At 45.5% G+C, this 21,441-nt stretch overlaps 1 protein-coding gene across 5 annotated transcripts in view; it reads left to right on the top strand.

Moving 5' to 3' along the window:
- Dscam (DS cell adhesion molecule) overlaps positions 1 to 21,441 on the top strand; it is a 583,662-nt gene that overhangs the window by 523,196 nt on the left and 39,025 nt on the right. For all 5 annotated transcript variants that reach the window (XR_003951753.1, XM_006522886.3, NM_031174.4 and 2 more), the window contains 4 exons: positions 2,710 to 2,898; positions 3,849 to 4,139; positions 7,004 to 7,180; positions 18,520 to 18,550. Coding sequence is in view for 4 of the 5 variants with exons in the window: in XM_006522886.3 (XP_006522949.1) it covers positions 2,710 to 2,898; positions 3,849 to 4,139; positions 7,004 to 7,180; positions 18,520 to 18,550 (688 nt within the window). In the remaining variant the exon portion in view is untranslated. Of the gene's footprint in view, positions 1 to 2,709; positions 2,899 to 3,848; positions 4,140 to 7,003; positions 7,181 to 18,519; positions 18,551 to 21,441 lie in introns of those variants that run through there.

The raw sequence follows: 21,441 nt of genomic DNA, 5'->3' as shown, positions 1-21,441 counted from the left end.
GGGAGGGAAGAGAAGGGGAGAGGAGGGAAGAGGAGGGAAGAGGAGGGGAGAGGAGGGAGAACCAAGTTCCTGCTTCTCTGGAAGTTTTCTCTGTCTACACCTAAGCTTCTCCACACCACCTAGTTTTCTTCACTAGAAGCCACACTTATCTTGCTGGTTTCCGTTTTTATTAACTTTCCTCCTTTCCAGTTGCCCAGAGTCATGTAAGAAAGTCACTAAGTTGTAATAAGCATGGCACACTGAGTCTTATAACTACCAGGTGTTATTATCTCCCAGACTCTGTCAGAGCTACACCATCCCTTCAATTCACCAGTTACTGTCCCCGCACATAACTCAGGGTATAGGGTGTTCAGACTGGAAATGACCCTTCTGCAAGAAGACTTTGAATTTAGAATATTGTAGCACGGTCTGCGGGAGGCTGAAGCAAAAAGATACCCTGGTCATCCTGTCATGCATGGGTGGAGCAGGGCACCATCTTACTGATCCATAGCAAGGAAAGGGAAACGATGGAGGAGGTGGGCAAGAACAAGTGCCAAGTCACAACAGAGTTCATGGAGCAGGTGAGAGAGGAAGGGGCTTGGGCTCCAAGGGCAGAAGGAGAGGAGAAAAGATGGGGGGACAGCTGGAAAGACTCAGACACTGCTGAGTAGAGCCATGGAGCACCCAGCCAGCTCCTGGCTTCTGGGAACATGGCATCCCATCTCCTTTAGCTTTATTCTCAGCCATACATCCACTCTGAGAATAGTCACTCTCCCCAGAAATCACACTGCGACCAGCCAGGACTTGGCCATCTTCTAAATCTAGTTGCTGGGGATGTTGGCTGAAGGGAGACTCTTCCTTTTTATTTTTTTGTCAGGAAGGAATAAGGTGAGGTTACTTTATAAAAATAGCTGATGATTAGGGGTGAGGCTGCGTCTGTGGGTTTGAGGAGCGTGGGACAGCTTTGAAACGGCTGCCATGGGCAAGGCACAGGGACTCATTAGCAGACAAGCAAAATCACTGTTGCCAAGAAGCCACCAGGACCCAGCTGCAGACACTCTACAGCACAAGATTATGGTGGCCACAATTACTACAATAATCAGAAGCAAGCTGGATAGCTGGGGAGAGGAGTGTGTCACAGGGTACCAAAGTTTATGACAAGTGAGTGAAGTGTGGGTGCCAGTCAAGGCAACTGGGCTTCTGCTTCAAATGGCCTCACACGAGGGAGAGAGAATAAAATTCTTAGTGGAAAAAAAAATGCGTCTCAAGGGATCCAGGATCTAAATTCCAAACAGTTTGAATTTTATTTGTCTCAGGGAGAGGCCTGGGTAGCACCAGCATAGAAGGTCTTGGAAGTGAAGCTGGTTAGGCTGATGAAGAGTTTCCAAGTCACTGAAATGTTTAGTGGTGCCCAAAACATTGAAGGACATCATAAATCAGGCACCTATACTGACAGGTGTTGACGTCACAGAATCCAGCAGCATCGGGGAACAGAAATCAGGGGTCAGAGGTCAGATCACTTAGGTATTGTGGTCTCAGTGGTAGGAAGAGCAAAGCCCAGTCCCCAGGTGAGATGGAGTAGAGGCTGGAGTCTGAAAGCAGATCTTCTCAGAGATTGGCTGATCCTGAGGGAGCTCAGTAACACAAAAGCAGCCACGGGAGGTGGCTTCTGTGACTTTAGAGAGCCAGAGAGAAGAGTGTGGAGGATACTGATAACAACATGAACAGTAGCAGCAGTCAGTGATCCATACCCCAGGGAGGTACCTGGGGAATCTGATTGGCACTGGTTTGGGGCATGGAGCCTCTTCAGCATGGCAGATGAGAAATGCTCTGTCTGTGTTATTCCCCAGGGAGAGATTCCCGGGGCCCTGACACCATGCATAAGTCACATGATGACAGTCTAGGAAACAAGGGCAGAGCAGAGAGATCACATCTGGCCCCAGAAACATGATGTAGATTGTAAGAAATAGTTTCAAGGACACCGGGACAAGGAGTGGGCACTGTAGACTGAGGTGGTTTGCATCTTTATCCCTGACCAACCTTCTAAAGCCCTGTTGTCACCCGGCACTGTGGGATCAGAGCACCATTTGTGGCATTGCGTGATGTGACATAAGCAAGGTAATTGAAGCAATGTCTGATATGGACATAGTCAGTGGTAGTAGATACCACGAAGAGAATGGTTATAAGGAAAGATGAGAAATGAGGTGTCAAGCAAACCATTCACCCTGAGGAGAAACCCTATTGCTGGCTTTTTCTTTTTCTTTTTGGGGGGGGGGATGGCTGCAGGCCTGAGAGCCCATTTTCCCCTGTGATTGCAAATATCCCCACAGTTGTATGTAGGAAGGAGGTAATGGCAAAGACTGCTATGCTCACTCCTGTCCTCATTGTCAAGACAGCCCCTCTCAGTCTATACACACAGATTCAGACACATGCTCTGACAGCTTGGTACTCATCAAATCCAACATGGTGTTAATGGACATGGCTTTCTTTCCATGCACATGCAACAATGTAACCATAGTAATAAGTAATAATGTCTTGTGTGGCTAAGCTAAAGTTATTCTCTAATCGCTTTACCCTGCCCCTTCTCCGAACTTCTTCTTCCTCTGAGAGGAAGCTCCCAGAATCAGGAAGAGGTGGAGTTATTCTCTTCTAAAGGCACCCAGAATTACAGCACTCATCTTGTTACCTCTTCAGAGACAGCTCACTGGAACACCTTTCTGGTCGTTACAGGCTACATCCTGCAATACTCCGAGGATAACAGTGAGCAGTGGGGCAGCTTTCCCATCAGCCCCAGCGAGCGTTCATACCGCTTGGAAAACCTAAAGTGTGGGACTTGGTATAAGTTCACCCTTACTGCCCAAAATGGAGTAGGTCCCGGGCGCATAAGTGAAATCATAGAAGCCAAAACCCTGGGGAAAGGTGAGGATTTCTGCTGTTTCCTTCCTTCCTTGTCTTCTTGAGTGAAGGGGGCGGGACCATGAAAGACTCGGTGAATATTTGAGTGGTTTTGTGTGTTTGAGCTTTCCTGTTTCCTGAAATAAGACTGATGACAGAACCTTCCAGAACGTTCCAGTTCCCAATCTCATCCTTTGACTTACAGTTCAGAGAAGAAAGCCCTTTGAAGGGTGTCAACAAGAGTGCTCTCTGGGCAGCCATGAAATGGGGCACCTGTCCTCATAGGTTTTGAGGCTGGAAATGAATTGGCTAATAGGTTAACACTTCCAAATGAATTGAAGTTTTTATCTGAAATAGAAGTTGTTCAAGATGAAGCCCGGGGAAGTGGCTCCCAGAGGTGAAGGGTGCAGCTGGGAATGGCAGAAAGAAGAGAGGACGCTTATCTAATTAAGAGACGAGACTCCCTATCTGTGTAGCAAGGAGAAGAGAGATCTTATAAGTGCCACTCCCACCAGGAATGGAGAACCAGATGGCAGGAGAGAGATGGTGTTTGGGTCTAGCACCTGAGTTTTGGATACCAAGATAAGAGTTTGGTCTGTGTAGAATAACACCACTAAGTCAGAGGCTACTGTACTAAGTAAGGGTTTGGATAGTAGAGGAGAACTGCTGATACTTCCCAAATCCCATTCTATAGCTACATGGGAAGGGAAGTTATTCAGCTCCATATACTGCAGTGTGTGAACCACTTCAGAGAACTCTACACGGTGTAAAAATAGCCAGTATCCATTCAACCTCCATTCCGGCTCCAGTGCTTGTGGTCAGGAAAACTTACTGGTTCCCAAGGCTTTGTTCCTGCTGTGAGTGACTGGTGATCCAGCCTGGGCAGGAGCAAGGCTAGACAGTAGCCAGGGGGAAACACCTGAACCAGCTGTGGCCATCCATGTACCCACAAATGACACTGTTCTCTCCCACAGAACCCCAGTTCTCCAAGGAGCAGGAGCTCTTCGCCAGCATCAATACCACCCGAGTGAGGCTGAATCTGATTGGCTGGAATGACGGCGGCTGTCCAATCACCTCATTCACTCTTGAATACAGACCCTTTGGGACCACGGTCTGGACCACAGCTCAGCGGACCTCCCTTTCCAAGTCCTACATTCTGTATGACCTGCAAGAAGCCACGTGGTATGAACTGCAGATGAGAGTGTGCAACAGCGCCGGCTGTGCGGAGAAGCAAGCCAACTTCGCCACGCTGAACTACGATGGCAGTAAGCTCACGGCTTCATGGCGTTCCTGTTTGTGGCTCGGGGATGTGCACACGTATACTATTCACTCTCCTACGAGACACTTATCATTACCACAGAGTGAGCAGTGCCTCCATAGCACTTTAGGGTTTGGGCCACTCAGTCCCCTCTCTGCGGGCTCCCTAGTCCGTTGTACACAGATGACTACCAGTGTGTGTCTAGAGTGAAGGGACTGAAGACTAAGGGGAACACCCTGGGGAGTCTTAGTCTTAGAACTCCCAGGAGTGGCTTCTCTCAGGGCTGAAGGACTCTGCCTCATGGTTCTGTTGCTTTGCAGATGACTGTGAGCTAACACTGCTTTTGTTGTCTCCCACCCCTTCCCCATCCATCCCAATCCACACAACTTTCTTTTTGCTCTCATTACACCCTTAAAATGCACGTGCACAGCAGTTTTCCTTGGCAAGGGAAGTTAGGTTAGTCTCACCAGAAGCAGGGGCACCGAGGGGGATAGAATGGGGGATGGGTCAGGCTGGGCCCGTGCTCACACGCATGCATACCTTTATGCACATCCTAAAAGCTAGGGAGTCTCTTGATCTCTGCTGCCCCAACTAAATCGTTTAAATTTTGGGTACCTAAACAACACCCAGCCCAATGAAGCTGAGGCAGCCGATCAATCTTAACAATCAGCCAATGGGTCTTCCTTACAGCACATCCATGCTGATTTCTGTAGCCCCACAGAAACCCTCACTTATGGAAAGGCAACCACAGGCTCTGAGTTCTGATCACCAACAGTGACTCATCAAGCTGTTTGGAGCTGTGGACAAGCTCCCCGCTCAGCCTTCTGTCCATTTCGCACTGCTCCAAAGGGACTATGGTCCCAGGTAGGCCCTGAGTTGTGCTTCTCTCTCTGGCATACCGTGTTAATCCTCTGGCTTCCATCTCTTGCCAACAATCATTGCTTCTAAAGCCTATCTCAGATAGAATCAGATTCCTCTTGCCTCTGCAGCTGAACTCTTGGCTGTAGGAAGTACTTCCAAGAGAAGTCCTTCTGGTATTGGGCTCTACCCAATGGGCTGTTGTAAAGCCCTGGCTCTTGGACAGCAGCTGCCTCTCCTCTTCAAGGGTCCAGGCCCCTCTTACATGGCCTCTCTCTGTTTTGTGTGTGTGGTTTATTTAGAGAAGTCTTTGTCCTAAGAATCATGCACAAGCAGAGCTACATTCATATCTAAGGTTTTCCACCAAAGGTGCCTGATTGTCTGTTCTTACAAAATGAAAGGCTAAGACCATCTTCTATCAAGTGCATTTAAATGCTTCACCCAAGCCCCCTACAAGCACATGCCCAGTTGGACAGTCAGTGTATGTGTCACTTTGGACACCTATACTCTGGACCCAGGCCTGACAGAGAGCTTGCCACACATGGGTGGCACGTTGACACCTGGTCATGTCCCAGATAGTCTTCAGACTTTAATTATTCAGCTTCTGAGACAATGTTCAATGTTCTCACTTCACTCAGAACCATATTAGGAAGGTGTGTATGTGTGTGTGATTCTCTTTCCTGAAATCTGAAATAATTTCATGGCACAGAGATGTAAGAGTACATATTTGTTTTTGAAAAAGGTGGTAGACCTATCTAGTCCATACCATGGCCGTGTGGCTTTAGTATCTCTTTGGCCACTGTGCTTGTTTTCATATTAGGAAAAACACACATTGAAACAAAACCACCCTGATAGTCACTTCAGGCAGATTCTCAGCTCCCACCTCTTTATCTGAATCACCTCTATTTCCTTCACCAAAACTTTCTGTGTGTCCTTATGGTGTCCTGTTCACAGACCAGCCTCAAGCACCGATTCTGTGCCTCTTTCTTGGAGTCTGGATATCTGTAGGCTTGGGTTTGCTTCCCAAGATGCTGTGATACTAAAAGAACTCACTCTGCTTAGCTCCAGCAGAGGTCAGAGAAGGGCAGGGGTTGCATTTTCATGGCTCCAGTTACTAAACAAGATCATCTTTTTGCTCTTGGGATAATATATATACATATATATTTTTTCCCCTTAAGCCCTAGCTTTCTAGTCTGCATAGAAAAGACAGTGGGAATGGAACCGCTTATGTAATGGACGATTGTAAAAATCACAGATGTCTGCACCCTTGTGTTCAGCCTCAGGGTGGAAAGCATCTTAGCAGCCCAGAGTTCAGTCAACTTCTATTTTGTTTCTTACCGCTCCAAATAACCTAAGTTTTGTAGCATAATAACAAGGCCCCCGCCAGCGACACGCTTTTCGGTGACCTAGATAGACCCCCCCCCTTTGAAATGTTGCCCTTCGCTCCTTCTACCCTAAACTGGGAATTTTAAAAAGCAGCTGTGAAACTGGGGTTGAAATCAAGAGAAAAATCAAAAGAACAAAAAGGTCGTCTATGCTTCTTTAGGCTCAGGAACCCTACATCCTCCCCAAAGGGGGTCTTCTGTCCAGCTGACAAATCTATTGTTCTTCCTTTCATAGGCAGTGTTCAAAGAGCCTTTAGCAAAAGCACCATGATTGACAGCCAAGTGGGCATTGGATTTCAGGTGAATCCAGGTAGCTTTTGTGAGCCCTGAGCCCAGGCACCATACTGTCAGAGGGTGGCATCTTAGAATGTTCTACCAAAAACAAACAAACAAACAAACAAACAAAGCGAAGTCCTTTACAAAGATGTGCTAGGGTGAGTTGTAAGTTTGGGCGAAGGGAAAGTTGAGAAAGTCAGCCCACAGAGATTCAGGGAGCTGGTCCTCTCATTTCTCATCACACAGACACCCCTGGATCACACCGTGCGGTCTCTCTGTAACCCATCATCCCTAAAAACTCCACCACGCCGTCGCCATTAATAGCCATCTAACATCGTGGCCCTGCTTTCAGGTACAATCCCTCCACTCATTAAGTCAGTTGTCCAAAGCGAAGAAGGGCTGACAACCAACGAAGGGCTCAAGATCCTCGTGACCATCTCCTGCATCCTGGTCGGGGTTCTACTGCTCTTTGTGCTTCTGCTGGTTGTGCGGAGGAGACGGCGAGAGCAGAGGCTGAAGAGGCTGAGAGGTAGGCTCCTGAGTCTGCCCCGTACCCCCATGAAGAAAGGTTAGCTGGAGGACACCCACCGAGGAAGGACGTGTTCTCTAGGAGCCTGTTCTGCCCACTATGATTTGGTGCTGATGTGGGCCCTGCAGGACTTTGGAGCTCTGGGGGAGGGGAGTGGCAATAAAGCATTCAATCACACAGAGCCAGAAACAGAGCACAAGCAGCCCCCTAAACAAGTCCCCTAAATCCTCAATATTGGCAGACAAAGAAAATTAATTTCTCATGGGTCTTTTAAGCCTGCTCTGTTTGATTTTCAGTGGTTCCAGTAAAGCCACCAATTATGGCTTTAGCAAAAAAAAAAAAAAAAAAGAAGCTTTGAGATTTGTTCTGCAAATGATGTTGCCTGGAAGCAGAGATAGGGGCTTGTGGTTGAGGTAGAGCGTGGCAAGGCAGCAGAACAGAGTAGAAGAGGAGGGGCCCAGTGTGAATAGATTCCATTTCTCCAGTGTCTGACTCTTCGTGGTTCTGGTGATGAGGCTTCACAGTTTCTGAACAACGGCCCTTGCTCTGCAGTGCAAGGAACTTCAGATAAGGAACTCTGGGAAGGAAGCATTCTGTACTTTCCACTTATCAGGTCTTCAACCAACCCATTATTTGGCCAAGGGTACCCAGGGGTATTTGTGTTTCAATATCAAGACAGTGTGGTGGAGCAGTGTTACCTATACACACACACACACACACACACACACACACACACACACACACTTGTGTATGTGTATCCTTCAGAGTTACATTTAAGGAGTAAGCCTTGAAACATCTCCCCATGCACACCGATATACCCCCATATTGCTTCCATACTTAGAAAACCTTGATTTCATCTGTAACTGCTTAAGCTAACCATGATCCCATTAGCACAACTAGGTATGGTGCTGTCTGGACCATCATCACCCTCTAGAAATCTCCTGGTAGGTGACCCTCATACTTTGACATTTTCAATTCCTCTCACTTTGCCAACAAATTAAAAGTTCTGAAGTCTCTTTAAGCCCACCGTTTGTCTTTCCATTAAATATTCCAGAGCCCAGAAATTCAGATGAGTCCTCTTCTAGTCTCATCAAGATATCCTCCCTAAACTACCTTAACCAGTTGCATTTCGAGTTTGTGGGTAACCTAAGCACTCTGCTAGATTCTTCACAAAGATAAAGGGAATGTGCTCCCTGGATTCTAAGTACCACTGAGATGCACACTCCTCAGCATCTAGCAGGTCACGCATGCTAAAACAGGGCTTCAGACAAATCCTAGAGCCACATGAAGGAGAGACGGATGAGTCCCAAATGGGAGAAGAATGAGAGCCTAGCATAAAAATAGAACAACACGCCATGTGTGGAGAAACTCAAGAGAAAGAGGATTGAGTTGCCTTGCACTGAGTGTTTGTCACTAGAGTATCAAGTGGACATTTTGATAATCTCCTTTGACCATAAACTCAAATAAACATCAGGGTCATTGTCTTTGAGGTATCAAGTGACAGTCCTCATGTAGACAGTCATGCCAAACTAGTTCCACAGAGAAGGCTGTGATTTGCCTGAGAAGCTTCACACCAACCGTCAAAGCGTCTTACTGACGGCATGTGAGGACACACATGAGTGTGGCAGCTGATGGATGAACTAATGGGGCAGGACTTCTCAGGGCTGTAGCCAACCCCTCCCCACACCTTATCTGTCTTCCTCAACTACTGTTTTATTTTCATTGCTGTACTTAGACCTCAATACCCAATACTGCCTTTTCCTGGCAAGAACTTTTCTGACAAAAGGTCTTGCTAACAGGTCACAATGATAGAAGACCCACAGCATTTCAGGTTTTCCTTCTCACCAGTCCCTTGGCCCTCTCGTTGTTGCTTTACAAGGGCTATGTTCAGGGAAGATTCTGGGATTAACATTTTATTGCTAGTATCTCTATGTCTAGATGGCTGGTTTGTAGTTGGACTTCTAAGGGGAGCAATCTACCACAACTGAGGATCTCACTCCCTGAAGTGGTTTTGTTTCCATTGTGTAGAAGAAAAGGAAAAGCCAATAGGAAGGTTTCTACAGGGAAGCAACAAGAGAGACAGGATGTAGTCTCATGAGATGCTAAAGAGCAAAGAATTCAAGAGAAGAACACAAGGGTACCAACACTCTTGTATTTTATAGGCGCATGATAAAGGCTTCTAAAATGAAGAGTCTGACAGAAGAGGAGAGCCCCACCACTTTCTGAGATGGATTTAATTTAGCAAACTACTAGTGGTTGTCTACCATGGGTCACATATAATGTTTTTAAAAATAGCAGCATTTTCTTATTACTCATTATTTTTGATCACACGAGTTTGACAAGATCCTAGGAATCAAAAGATCCCTAAGATCCCATCTAGAGCTGTAGATAGTGATCCTCTGGAAGTGCTAGATCAAGGGTTACATTAGAGGACATACTCATCTCTCTGTAACCCTGAGAAGTGCTGTCTTAAAAGACAGAATAAGTTATGGGTGCACAGAAAGAATCATGGAATGCCAGACCAGTCCCCAGAGAGACCTACAAGGCACCTACCCCTTTGAAATGTCTATTAATAGCATAAAACATATCCAACTCAGGGAGGTCTGAAGCCAAGGTTTGAAGTCATGAATGTCTATTAACCCTCAGACTTCATTAATAATGCCCTTCAATTAAAAGCTGCCTCCCATAAGACCTAGGTCCTGTGCCTACATTCAAACCAGTTCCCATAGGTTTACAGAATTGGTGGGAAGAATTGCCCAAAATAAGGTCACCATTTCTAGGAACACATGGTACGCTGCTTGAACATCCTCTTAGCAGGATTGAAAATGGGGTAAGCAATTTGAATAAGGAAAAAAATAGAGTACCTGGTAGATGTGCTTAAGGTTATGCGAGGCCAAGTTCAGACCCTTCTTTAGTGGTACTGTCTGAAGTTGGACACAACTAAAATATTTACACAAATGCCACCCCATGCTGTGTGGAGGAACAACCTAGTCAAGGAGTACAAGGTAATATTCTTTTATGCAAAAGCAACATGAAAGAAAGTGGGACTGGAGCAGCTCCGCCAGCCTATATTCTCCCTTCCTGAGGACTAACTAAATTTAGAGCAGAGCGACCTTCTAAATTGTCTTCAAGTACTTGATTTAAAAAAAAAAAAAAACTATATCCTTATTCAGGACTTCAGAAAGCTGCATCTTGCTTTTAATGATGCCCTGGTTTTCCCCAACATCTTGATACTTTGAACTACAAATGAGTCACCAGCTGGACCCAGCATCCCAGCATCCCCAACCTAATAAAAATTTGATCCCCAAGTCTAGTGCTCTACTCCAATATTGGTAAAAGCTGTGTCCTTTAGGAGGAGTTTTCCCAAGGGACTGAAAGCCTGTTCTGGTGCCTCAAAGCAGGGGTCAACTGGCAGTGCCAAGACAAGAACTCTATCTCAAGTAAGATAAGCATAGTGATCCATTTGCCTTGTAGCAATCTGACCCCATTTCTCTAACAAAACACCCTTCTCCCCTTAAAACAAGAGATAGTCATGATTTCAAACATGATTCAAAATAAACAATTATTTCCAAACTGACCAGTGCCGGGTGGCCATTTCCCAAGAGAATCTGGGCTCCTGGTTTACAAGGCAAAGACTCTGTGGGTGGGTGGGCTGTGGGGAATCCTTTCCATTTTCTTAACTCTCCTGACTTGTTTCTCCTCTCTAAAGAACCAAAAGTTCTCCCCATTTCTAAAACCAAAAAGCAACTTGAACTCTACTGAGCTCAGCCAGGAATGTGAACCTCAGAGCACACTGGCACTTACACTTGAGGAAGGAGGGAAGATAAATATGCCCCCACACTGGAGTGCAGAACCCCCAGGAAAGAGAAAGAACACAGAGGTGGTTAGCCTCGGGAGGCTCAATGCCAAGCCAATAAACAGTGGTTGAAAAATACAGCATCAGGACTGAGGGATGTTCAGTTCAGTACCCACTTCAGAAGCATGGGGACCTCAGTTGGATCCCCAGATGCTACATTTTTTTAAAAAATGACAATAATCCTGGCACTGCGGAGGTGGGAACAGGCAGATTCCTGGGACTCAGTGAACAGCCACCCTTCTGGTCAAGCTCCAGCCCGTGAAAAACCAGACCTCAAGAGAAAATGATGGACAGATGAATAGTGACTGAGAAGCAAACCCTAAGAGCTTCTTCAAGCTTCATAATACATGTACACACATGCACACATGTGCACACACGTGCACACACATGCATGTACTTGTACCTTAGAGCTAGCACTCAGGGCACACTTTCATGTGTGTGTGTGCATGCACACACACACACACACACACACACACAATCAGTATCCTTTACTATGAAAACTTGTTTTATCTTCTGTCTTCCTCCAGTCCTTCCTTCTCTCTCTTCTTTCAGCCTCTCTTCCTTCACTCCACCCCCTGCCTCCTATCCTTTCCCTTTCTTTCTCTCCTCTTCCCTACAGTTGTCAGAGCAGAAATGGGTAGAGCTGAGTTTCTGTGTGAGGTTGTGCAGAACAAGTAAGCAGTGGGATGAGATGGAGGTGGAGCAAGGGCAGCTGGTGAGCTGAACACAAGAATGGGCAGTCCAGGACAGGCACTATGAATGCCCGGCTGTCTCTGGAGCTTTGCCTGGCTTGCCAGGATGCTCTGCCCTGCCCTTGTTTGCTCTTCCAATTTTCTTGGGTCACGAGCATGGATGTCTGTCTCTGAGGACATTTATTTCTCCTTAGCTTTAAAATCTTCTTCCATGCAAGCATGAGGTGATTGGAAGTTCTGGCTGGAATCTTGTAAAAAAAAAAACCTAAATGCAGGTTTACAGCCATTGCAAAAAATAGCTGCTTTATAATATCCTTTCCTGTCTCAGAGAGAAGTAGGGCTGACAGTGGGGAGCCTTCAGATAGAAGCTTTTGGTGAGGGGAGCAGCAAAGTGGGATCTGTTGTCCATAGATGGTTTCCTTTTTTGCTCTTGGGGGGTACAGGTGACTTCACAGCAGAGGTTAGTCTAAGCACATGCCATTTTCCTCAAGAGCTTTAGACGAGCAAACATAGACCAGAGACTATGAATGCCAGCACTCTGTGTGTGTGTGTGTGTGTGTGTGTGTGTGTGTGTGTGTGTGTGTGTGTATGTGTGTGTGTGTATCTGTATGTCTCTCTCTGTCTGTGTGTGTCTGTGTGTACCTGTCTGTGTGTGTCTGTGTGTATCTGTATGTCTCTCTCTGTCTGTGTGTGTGTGTGTGTACCTGTCTGTGTCTGTCTGTCTGTCTGTCTGTCTGTCTCTCTCTCTCTCTCTCTCTCTCTCTCTCTCTCTCTTTCTCTGAACCATTTATATGTTTTTAAAGCTGCTTAGCCTTGTAAGAAAGCCTTGCTAGGTTGCAGGCAAGAGCCTGGATGGAGCACTCCATGACACCATACACACCCACTGGTATACTCTTTCACATATTCGCAGAACCAGGAGGAGAGCAATGGTCTTCAGTATTTAATATGTAAATACTGAACAAGACCAAGCTGTGATGTTCCTGAAGCACCTGGTATAGCTCTCCTAGACTGTCAGAACTGCATACCTCTAGAACGAGCTCCCATAGTCCTGTTTTAGTCTCTCAGCACCAGGGGTCCTGATAGGGTGTGAGCTTTGCATTGTCCATATTGTAGACTTGAAAACTAAAGGCTGGAAAGATAAATGTTTCCAAAGTAACATTGAGAAAAGGGAAGAAGAGAGCCCAGGTCACTGTTCCAACCCCCATCCTCCCAAGAAACTTGGCATATGCAAATATATGCAAATAAGAGACAGGCTGTCAGGGTAAGCACAAGTAAGGTTTTAATGACTAGCAATGACTCATGGAGTCAGAAGAAGTGAGCATGCTATCAAAGGCATATAATAAATGTCATTCCCATCTTCAAAAACCCTGGGTTAATTCATTTTTTACCTCATCACTCTTTGTCATATGATCCCTAATTTTATTGACACATTGATATATAATTTGTGACTTGAATATCTACCATACCTCTCCCAGAGTACTTTTGCCATTGACTACTTGGAAGCCAGCCAGTATCATATACTCAGCCACATGGCTCCCTGCCTACTGCCAGACCCTCATAGTTCTCCACCACACCACACACATGAAACTGTTCCCCACAAGCAGATGACCCGTGACACCTGGTCACCGTGATCTCTGTCATTGTCTTCTAGTCTTCCCTGTATCATTTGGGAGCTGGAAAATACTCTGTTGCCAGACCAGCCTGGTGGACTTTCTCTATCACTACTTACCCAACAGAATATGAGAGGAGACAAGAGGAGTGTGCAGAAGTGGCCACGGACTTCAGGAGATATGTCACCCAGTCTATGTCTATGTCTGAAATATGTGAAAATGTAGAAAACTATGCCCAGGCCTGCTTGGCTGTGTTTGAGCAGGAAGAGCTGAGCTCTGGGTGATGTTCTCACAGAACAGATGGCAGGTGGAAGGAAAGCCACTCAACATCTGCTCTGCTCTGGTGTGCGGCAGGAGGAGAGCTATTTGAACCAGAACAGCAGGACCAGGGATTATAAAAAGGAGGAAATGGAGGGAGGGAAGGGAATTAAAAGGAAAGGAAAGAAGGAAATCAAATGAGATGAGACAGAGACAGGGAAAGCTCAAAATGTTTAACAATTACCGGAGCCCTGATTAGCTTGCTATTTTTCCCCAAACCTTTGCAGTAGGCAAGGTTGTGGGGAGGGAGTTGGTTTTCTAGAGTTGACATAAAACATGTCCCAAAAGACAATGAGCAAAATATAGATATCAATTAATCTATGATATTTCACTGAAGACTCCCCACTCCTGCCACTGAAAAGATCGGGAATAGGGTCACCACAGGCTTCCAGTTCTGAGACCATTTGAAGTTTCAAAGCAAAGACCTTCCCATACATAATCCCCAAATTTTTGTGGATAACCTTAGACTAATCAAAGGCCAATGAGAGATGCTAGGTGATAGGCAATATCCACCCATTCAAAAATTAATTAATTCAGAGCCTTCTAGTTTGAAGTAAGTTAATATAAGCTTAAGAAAGGAGCCAGCAGAAGTCTGGGCAGACCCACTCTGTTTTGACAGGGCTGATTGATAAGCAAGTTGTGATGAGCCCTGTGAAAGGCTAAGCAAACTGTGGTACGAGGTTCACACAGGTGGGAATGAAGGCAGGAATCAGAAAGAAGAATCCAGAGATCATGAGACTTTGAAAGGCTGCAGCCAAGAAGATAAAATTCAACCAGTAGAAATGTAAAGTCTTCTATAGAAGTTGTAAAAATTCATTTTCAACTTCAGTAATGGATATGGTACTCTCATAAGTGTGTAGGAAGAGAATAAAAAAAAAATTAAAAATCCTGCCAGTGTCTGTACTCAGGCTGGTTGAATAAAGGACACTATGAAACCCCAAGCTTTTCATAAAAGAGAGTCCTAAGTAGGAAATTAAGTAGAAATCAGGCCCTCTGAGAAGTACTTGAGAATTTTAGAGCATTTAAACTCAAGAAGGGAACACTCAACCCAGACACGGGAGTGGTGATACCATCTGAGTGGCTTGTGGATGATGGATCCTGATGGTCCCATCACTATGGATAGGTAGAAAGTGCATCAAGAATTGTAGTACCAGAGGGGAAAGCTGTAGGTTCAGAAAGCCAGGTGAGAGGGTACCCACCTGGGATCCCAGCACTGGAAAGGCCCAAGGCAAGATCAGGAGTCTGAACCAAGCCTGGGCCATATAGCAAGACCCTATCTCAAAACAGCAACAAAAGAGTGCCCTGAAAAAGTCTCTGGGCCACTTCCCTACTTACGGACTGGGCTGTACTCAAGAGATAAAGAGGAAGAAGAAGAAAAAGAATATAGGCATTTAAATGGGTGGGCACGTGGGAAGATTCAGCTGTAGGCAACTAGAAGAGCTCTGGTGTCAATTGCTGCTGGATCCAGGAGGGAGCAGAGAGAACCCATAGCTGCGGAACAGGAGGAACTTGGAGAAGTTGCAAGTTCGGGGTTTGGGGGTGGGGCAGTGTAGAATGGAAAATGTGTTGGAGTCACCATGGAAGCTCCCATTGAGCAACACTGTGCTGAAGAGCTCCTCGGCAGGAGTCCCTTTGAGAGCATCCATCGCAAGGGTGGCCCAGGGAAGCACAGGGCAAGTCAAGTGTCCTTCTCGGTGCTGCTTCTTTAGGGAATGGAAAGCCCAGCTTGGAGCAGGAATCACCTAGTGTTGGTGTCTGAGCTAGAAAAAACCAACAACATAAAGCTCTATGAGAATATGTGTTGCAGGGGGAGAACAACTCACCCTGGGTGTCCTAGAACTTAAGGGGCATTTGGTGTAAGACGGCAGCGGACAGCCACTGTGGTGGCCCGCAACCCCAGCTCTGGACCCGCTAAAGGTAGCACATATTGCGATAGCTGCCTGAGGCCCGAGGGAAAGGATCCTAAATTTCATTAAGGAAGCTAATTTGAAAGCCTCCGTCACCATTAGAGATCCTATATTCCAGAACTATTAAAATGTACTCACTTGCTCCAGAAACACTCCTTCCCCTAAATGAAAGCATGTCTGAGATGTGCCTCCGGCTCTTCACCCCTCCCTATGTGAACGTGAACAATGCTCCAAGTCTCATCTCTGCTCAGATCCCTCCCTAATGTGACTCTTAGCCAGTCTCTAAACAGCCTCACCTAACACCTTCTAGCTTTAAAACAGGTCCCCCAGCTCTCCATATCCTACCAGACTCTGGTCTCATCCTGTGCACCCCAATTCTAGCCTTTCTCTGAATTCCATGCAGTCCCCACCCTATCACAACTGGTAGAGCTCTGATTTTTTTTTTTTTTCAATTTATCTCCAAAGGCAACATCACATAACACTATCATTTGCAACCCCAAACTACTGGAATTCTTAACCCAGTGCTCACAGATTCTCACCTGGACCCCCGTAGGAAGCTGGTAGCAGAACATTGTACCCAACTTCCTGTCTAAACCTTCTGAGTAAGAGACATGATGAATGCTGGGGTCTGCCCCCCCCCCCGACCCTCTACCACCATGTTTGCAAGCAGCATCCCCCTCATCTTAGCCAGGTAACAGTTTTCAGACCACACTAGTCACCTCTATGATGTTGGGGCCACCCTCATCCATCACCATGCAAGCGAACTCTCTATTGAGTAAAACAGAGCTGTCCTTTCCTGAACACACACATTATTCCAGTGCCTGTAAATTTTCTGTGGAGCGCATGGCCCACCAATTCTAACCCCTCAAGTTCCAAGTCTCTTCTAAACAGATCAGTCTCCCTAGCTCCTGAGATTGGCCCATCCTGATACACCACTATCCTTAGATAATTTCCCTTACCCTGCTGAGGCCAGGTGTCTGTTCCTTGGTACCCCTCAGGGTCTGACTCTCATTCTGCTCCAGGTATCAAGGACCACTAAAACAGCAAAGAAATTGTCCGTGCTGTAAACACTGGACAGACCTCTCACCACTGGACATATTCACAACTCACTCTCCTCATCTCTAAATGCCACATAGTAATACTAAGAGGGACTTAACCTGCACTCCTAAGAAGCATGGTATGATACAGATCCTTAGAGCATGCTCCAGGGTCATGCTACCCTACTCAGGCCATCCAAACTCCAAACTACTCAGCTTAGTTCCAGGGAGCTTGTAGAAAGAAGGAATTCCAACTAGCACAACTTCCCTCAAATTATCAGCTGAGTTGGAAGCAGGGCATGGTAGCTCAAACAGAAGGAAGACATCTGTTCTCAAAGGTCGATATAGGCAGGGTTGACTGACATGGCTTTGGAGCTAAATCCTGAAGTGATCTGAGCCTGAGAAAGAGGCCAGTCAAGACCTCTGCAGTTAGATGAACACTTGGGAATTCTATTGTCCTTTGTGGAGCCCAAGACACCTACCCATCATCCTGAGAAGCCCCCAGGGAGTGCTGAGGCTGACCTGAAGCAAAGACACAGTATATGGCCAAGTGTAGGGGTTGGGTATCTCAGATTTACGAGCCCAGTGTAAGTTGAAGACAAGTGTTAAGTTTGGTCCTCTTTCTTAGCATATTGTACTAGCCCCTGTTGGGTGTTTCATGGAGCTAATTAATCCCAGCTTCTGGCATTCCATAGATATATTTACTTTGTACGTGTTAAATCATTCAGGAAGAGAAGAGACTCGGGCTATTTACTTCATCTTCACAGACAAATATAAAGACACGAGCTGAGAGATTCAGTGCTATTTTGCTTCCTGTGTTTCTCCATGTGGGTGGAATAGAGGGGGCCAGTTTTGTCTTCTAGACTGAACCCATCTGTGCACCATGTTGAGGCTGCCAACGGGAATAGGCATGACCTGGTGGCTTCTAGAACAAGCTTTCTGGTCTTTGGGGTTCCGGGTGATAAGAAATTGACCTGAGGTTGTCTCCATGTCTTCCCACACATGAGACATAACAGGCAAATCACAGCCCGAGAGAAGGAGGTGGAAATGTCCCTACATAGGCGTTCCTTCAGTATGGAGCCACACACCATTAAATAAATTCATTTCCAGAAACTTCTGCTCCTTGAGCAGGATCCCTAACATGAAGTCTTAGAGCAAAGAAAGAAATTAAAAGGAAAAAAAAAAAGGTTTCAGTGTTCCAGGAAAGGAAACTTCACTTTTGCCAGGATTGAATGTGTAAAAAAGCATAAATCATATTTTAAGGGAAGCGAGCATCTCTAAATAGTGTTACCAAATAAGTCGATCTGTCCTACAGTATTTTGAGATTTGTTTCCTTGTGTCAGGGGTGATAACCAGGTCTCCATAAACAGTGTACTGGCCGGCAGGGGAGCAGGGGGTGTACAATAAAGCTTTATTTCTGAGTTTAAAATAAAACATCCAAAGCTTGTAAAACTCAGTGACCAACCTGGGGGCCACAGAGCTCTACACTAAAGCCGCTCTAATGTGATCCAGATTGGACCTAAGTCACGTACGTGTCATTCCTGGGTAATGGAAAGAGTGGGTTTGTTCTCCATAAATGACTTTTCCCCAAATGTTAATTTTTTTGACTGTTGAAAATAAAACTGGGTTTTTCTAGAAGTGACAAACAAATAGTTTGTAATAAAAACTTTAATAGATGTCTGCAATTTTATGGCTGTGGGATACTAATGCATCTTTCTGTTATAAATAAAACCCATAAAAGAGTAGAAGAAATAAGGAACCACAAAGCCCCTGGTCATTAGTGCAACCCTGGTAAACAATTGCACTTGAAATGGCTTGCCATGTAACTGGAGGGCTGGTTATAATGAGTTGATTTCTTCTAAGTAAATGTTGATTATGAGTTATTGATCTTATACTAATATCAGCTTTCTCTTCCCCAGATGCAAAGAGTTTAGCTGAAATGCTCATGAGGTAAGAACATGACACTCACTGTTCCCTGGGCATTATGTGTCAAAAGACAGTTCTAATTTGCTTTGATTACTTCTTAATGATAAGGATGATCTGAGGTTAGTAACATGTTCTCATTTTAGCATGTAGTCTTCATTTACATTCCAAAACATTCATGGGATGTGTGGTTGGCTACACAGACAACAAATGACTGTTTTTATGTATGCCATGCATGGCTGTGTTGTTGACTGGACTCTGAAGCAGGGACCACTGAGACAGGGACCACTGAGGCTGGGACCACTGAGACAAGGACCATTGAAGCTAGGACCACTGAGACAGGGTCAGAGGTGCCGCAGGGAACTTGAGTTTTGCTACTGTTCAGGTAGACAGCCTCCAAGACTTCTAAAAGAGTTAGTCCAGTTCAAGGAAGACCATGAAGGTAAATGTGTTGCCTTTGGAGAACACATAATGGCATGAAGAGGGATTCTGTCCTTTCCTACCTCCCACTTCCCAGTCCCTTAACTTCAAACATGTTTCCCTGTGCACTCTAACCTCTGAACCCTGAAAAATGGTATCAGTGTGATACTGAGCAGGTTGGTACAGGGCCAAATAAAAGATGAAACCAGAAGATAAGGGTCTAGAAAAAAAGAAAACCATCAGGACCCCTTGTAGGGGACATGGGGTCGCCATTTTATGTTGTCTTGCTTGGGAGAAGACAAGGGTGTATCTTCTTCATCTACACATGTAAAGCTGCTATTCACAAGGAGTCCATGTTCTAAATTACCAGTACCTTTAGCAGCAGAGAAAGAGGTCAGGTACCATTGCTGTGCCAAGATTGTTTCTCAGAGGCATTGTTGGAGATGTGTCTTAAACCTGTGTGCATCCCAGATAAAGCACTAATATAGCTGGAATCTAGAATAACTCTGAAATGTTGGGTGACATAGTTAGAAGAATATTGATGTCCTATGCCAAGAATAGGAGAATAGAGGCAGAATATAGACATTTTGATTCTTTAGTGGTTGAGGTTGAGAACTGTTACTTATCAGAGCCCAGGGCCTGTGTGGGTCGTGTTGAATTTGAAGTTCTTTTCACACATCAACGAATTTATCCAATGGACAGATGGCTGCAAGAGTCTTGGGTGAAAGGCAAACAAATCCAAGTTCCCTCAGAACATCTACCTCAGGATGGAGTTCTAATCAGAAAGCATCAGATTTATGTAGGAGATTACACAAATCTGCATAAAATCCCCCAACGCCATGCTCATCTGGAAATCCACATTTGTTTACTAAGCAACTAAGAGGCATTCTTTGTAGCCCCATATGTTGTATCCGGGCTCCTCTGGATTTGTCGGATATGATAAAGCGTCTAAAAGGTGAAGAAGCAAAAGCCACTTGACTTATAATGACTAACTGACTCAGCAGAACAAATTTTATAATGTAGGCTTGAAAACTATGAATTAATTGACATTTAGAATGAGGTAATCTCCCATACAGTTTGATTTTTCTGGCTGCTCTTGCAAAAAGCCCTGCCATGGAAGTAGGCAACTGTGTATGTGGTGAGAGCTGCCTAGAGCTCTTCTTAGTGCCTCTTTAGACAGGTGTGACCACTGCTTACCTCAGCTGCCCCTTGCCAGGGCCATTTTGCTAATCAGGCCCCCAGTAGGGCCTCTCAGCTTCCTGAAAAACTGCAGGCAATTGTGGGATGGTTTCCCTTTGCTGTGTGGATTTTCCAGTCCCTCCTTCCCATTAGTAGCTGTCCCAATGCCCTCTAGGTCCCCCGTCCATAACTCACACCTGTGCTTGAAGGATGTGAAACCATGGACTTTGTTTTCTGCTGGGTAAGAATGATCTGAGTTTTGCCTTTCCTGAGACCCAGAATACATGCTTACATAGCCTTCCCCCACTAGCCCCAGAGTAAGATCTTAGAAAGCATTGGTAAGGCAGATAGGCAGGTAGCAGCATTGAAAGACCATGTTGGACGGGAATAGATCATGGTCTTACCCGTTGGCTATCAACTAATGTTAAAAACATTAAAACTAGCAACTACTACCATTTCCTATTGCTAGTTTTGGTTTTCCTCCAAAGAACAACATTATTGGGAAAAGTATTTCCAAGTACTTCCAATAGGTGGAATTGGCTGGGAAGGAGAGACAGTGAAGTTACTATGCTGAAATAAGATTTTTTTTTTCCATTTGTTTCATCAAGAAGAGAAAACAAACAAACAAACAAAGACCTGGGCTGGGACAATAGCTCAGGGGATAACAAGCTTACCCTATAAGCTCCAGGGTCCAAGTTTGGATTCTCAGCACCCACAAAAAAGTCATAGGGATCTATAACCCCAGTGCTAAAGGATGGAGACAATCAGATACCAGGGCTTTGCTGGCCAGATACCAGGGCTTTGCTGGCCAGCTAGCCTCCCTGCTGTGGTAGTTCCAGGCTCAGAAAAGTAAGGTGAGAAGTAAGAGATACCCTGTCATCAACCTCTGGCCTCTGTGTATACACACACAGGCACATTCATGTATGTAGTATGTAACACACACACACACACACACACACACACACGTGCACACGGAGAGAAAAGAAAAAGAAGAACATGCTTGCTTACCAGTGTCCCAACTGGGGAAAATGCCTTGCTCTGAGGAGCTACCAACTTACACCTTTGCCCAAGGACCAGAGTCAATATGAGAGCCAGTGCTAGAGAAAACTCAAACCACATTTAAATTACCTTGCCTTTTCTTGTTCATGTCTCTGTATATACAACCTCAAAATGTCCATCCAGATGTCACAACCAGATATGACCTTGTCTGTCTGGAGTTATTTTGTACCTCAGAGACATTTGTTTATATTTGAGACAAGTATATCTCCACTAGTTCTCCCTAACACACTCTCTTCTCTCTCTCTCTCTCTCTCTCTCTC

The sequence above is a fragment of the Mus musculus genome, chromosome 16 (genome assembly GCF_000001635.26).
Source record: "Mus musculus strain C57BL/6J chromosome 16, GRCm38.p6 C57BL/6J".
NCBI lineage: Eukaryota > Metazoa > Chordata > Mammalia > Rodentia > Muridae > Mus > Mus musculus.
Note: the sequence above shows the minus strand (reverse complement) of the source record. Positions and strands in the feature narration are given on the sequence as shown.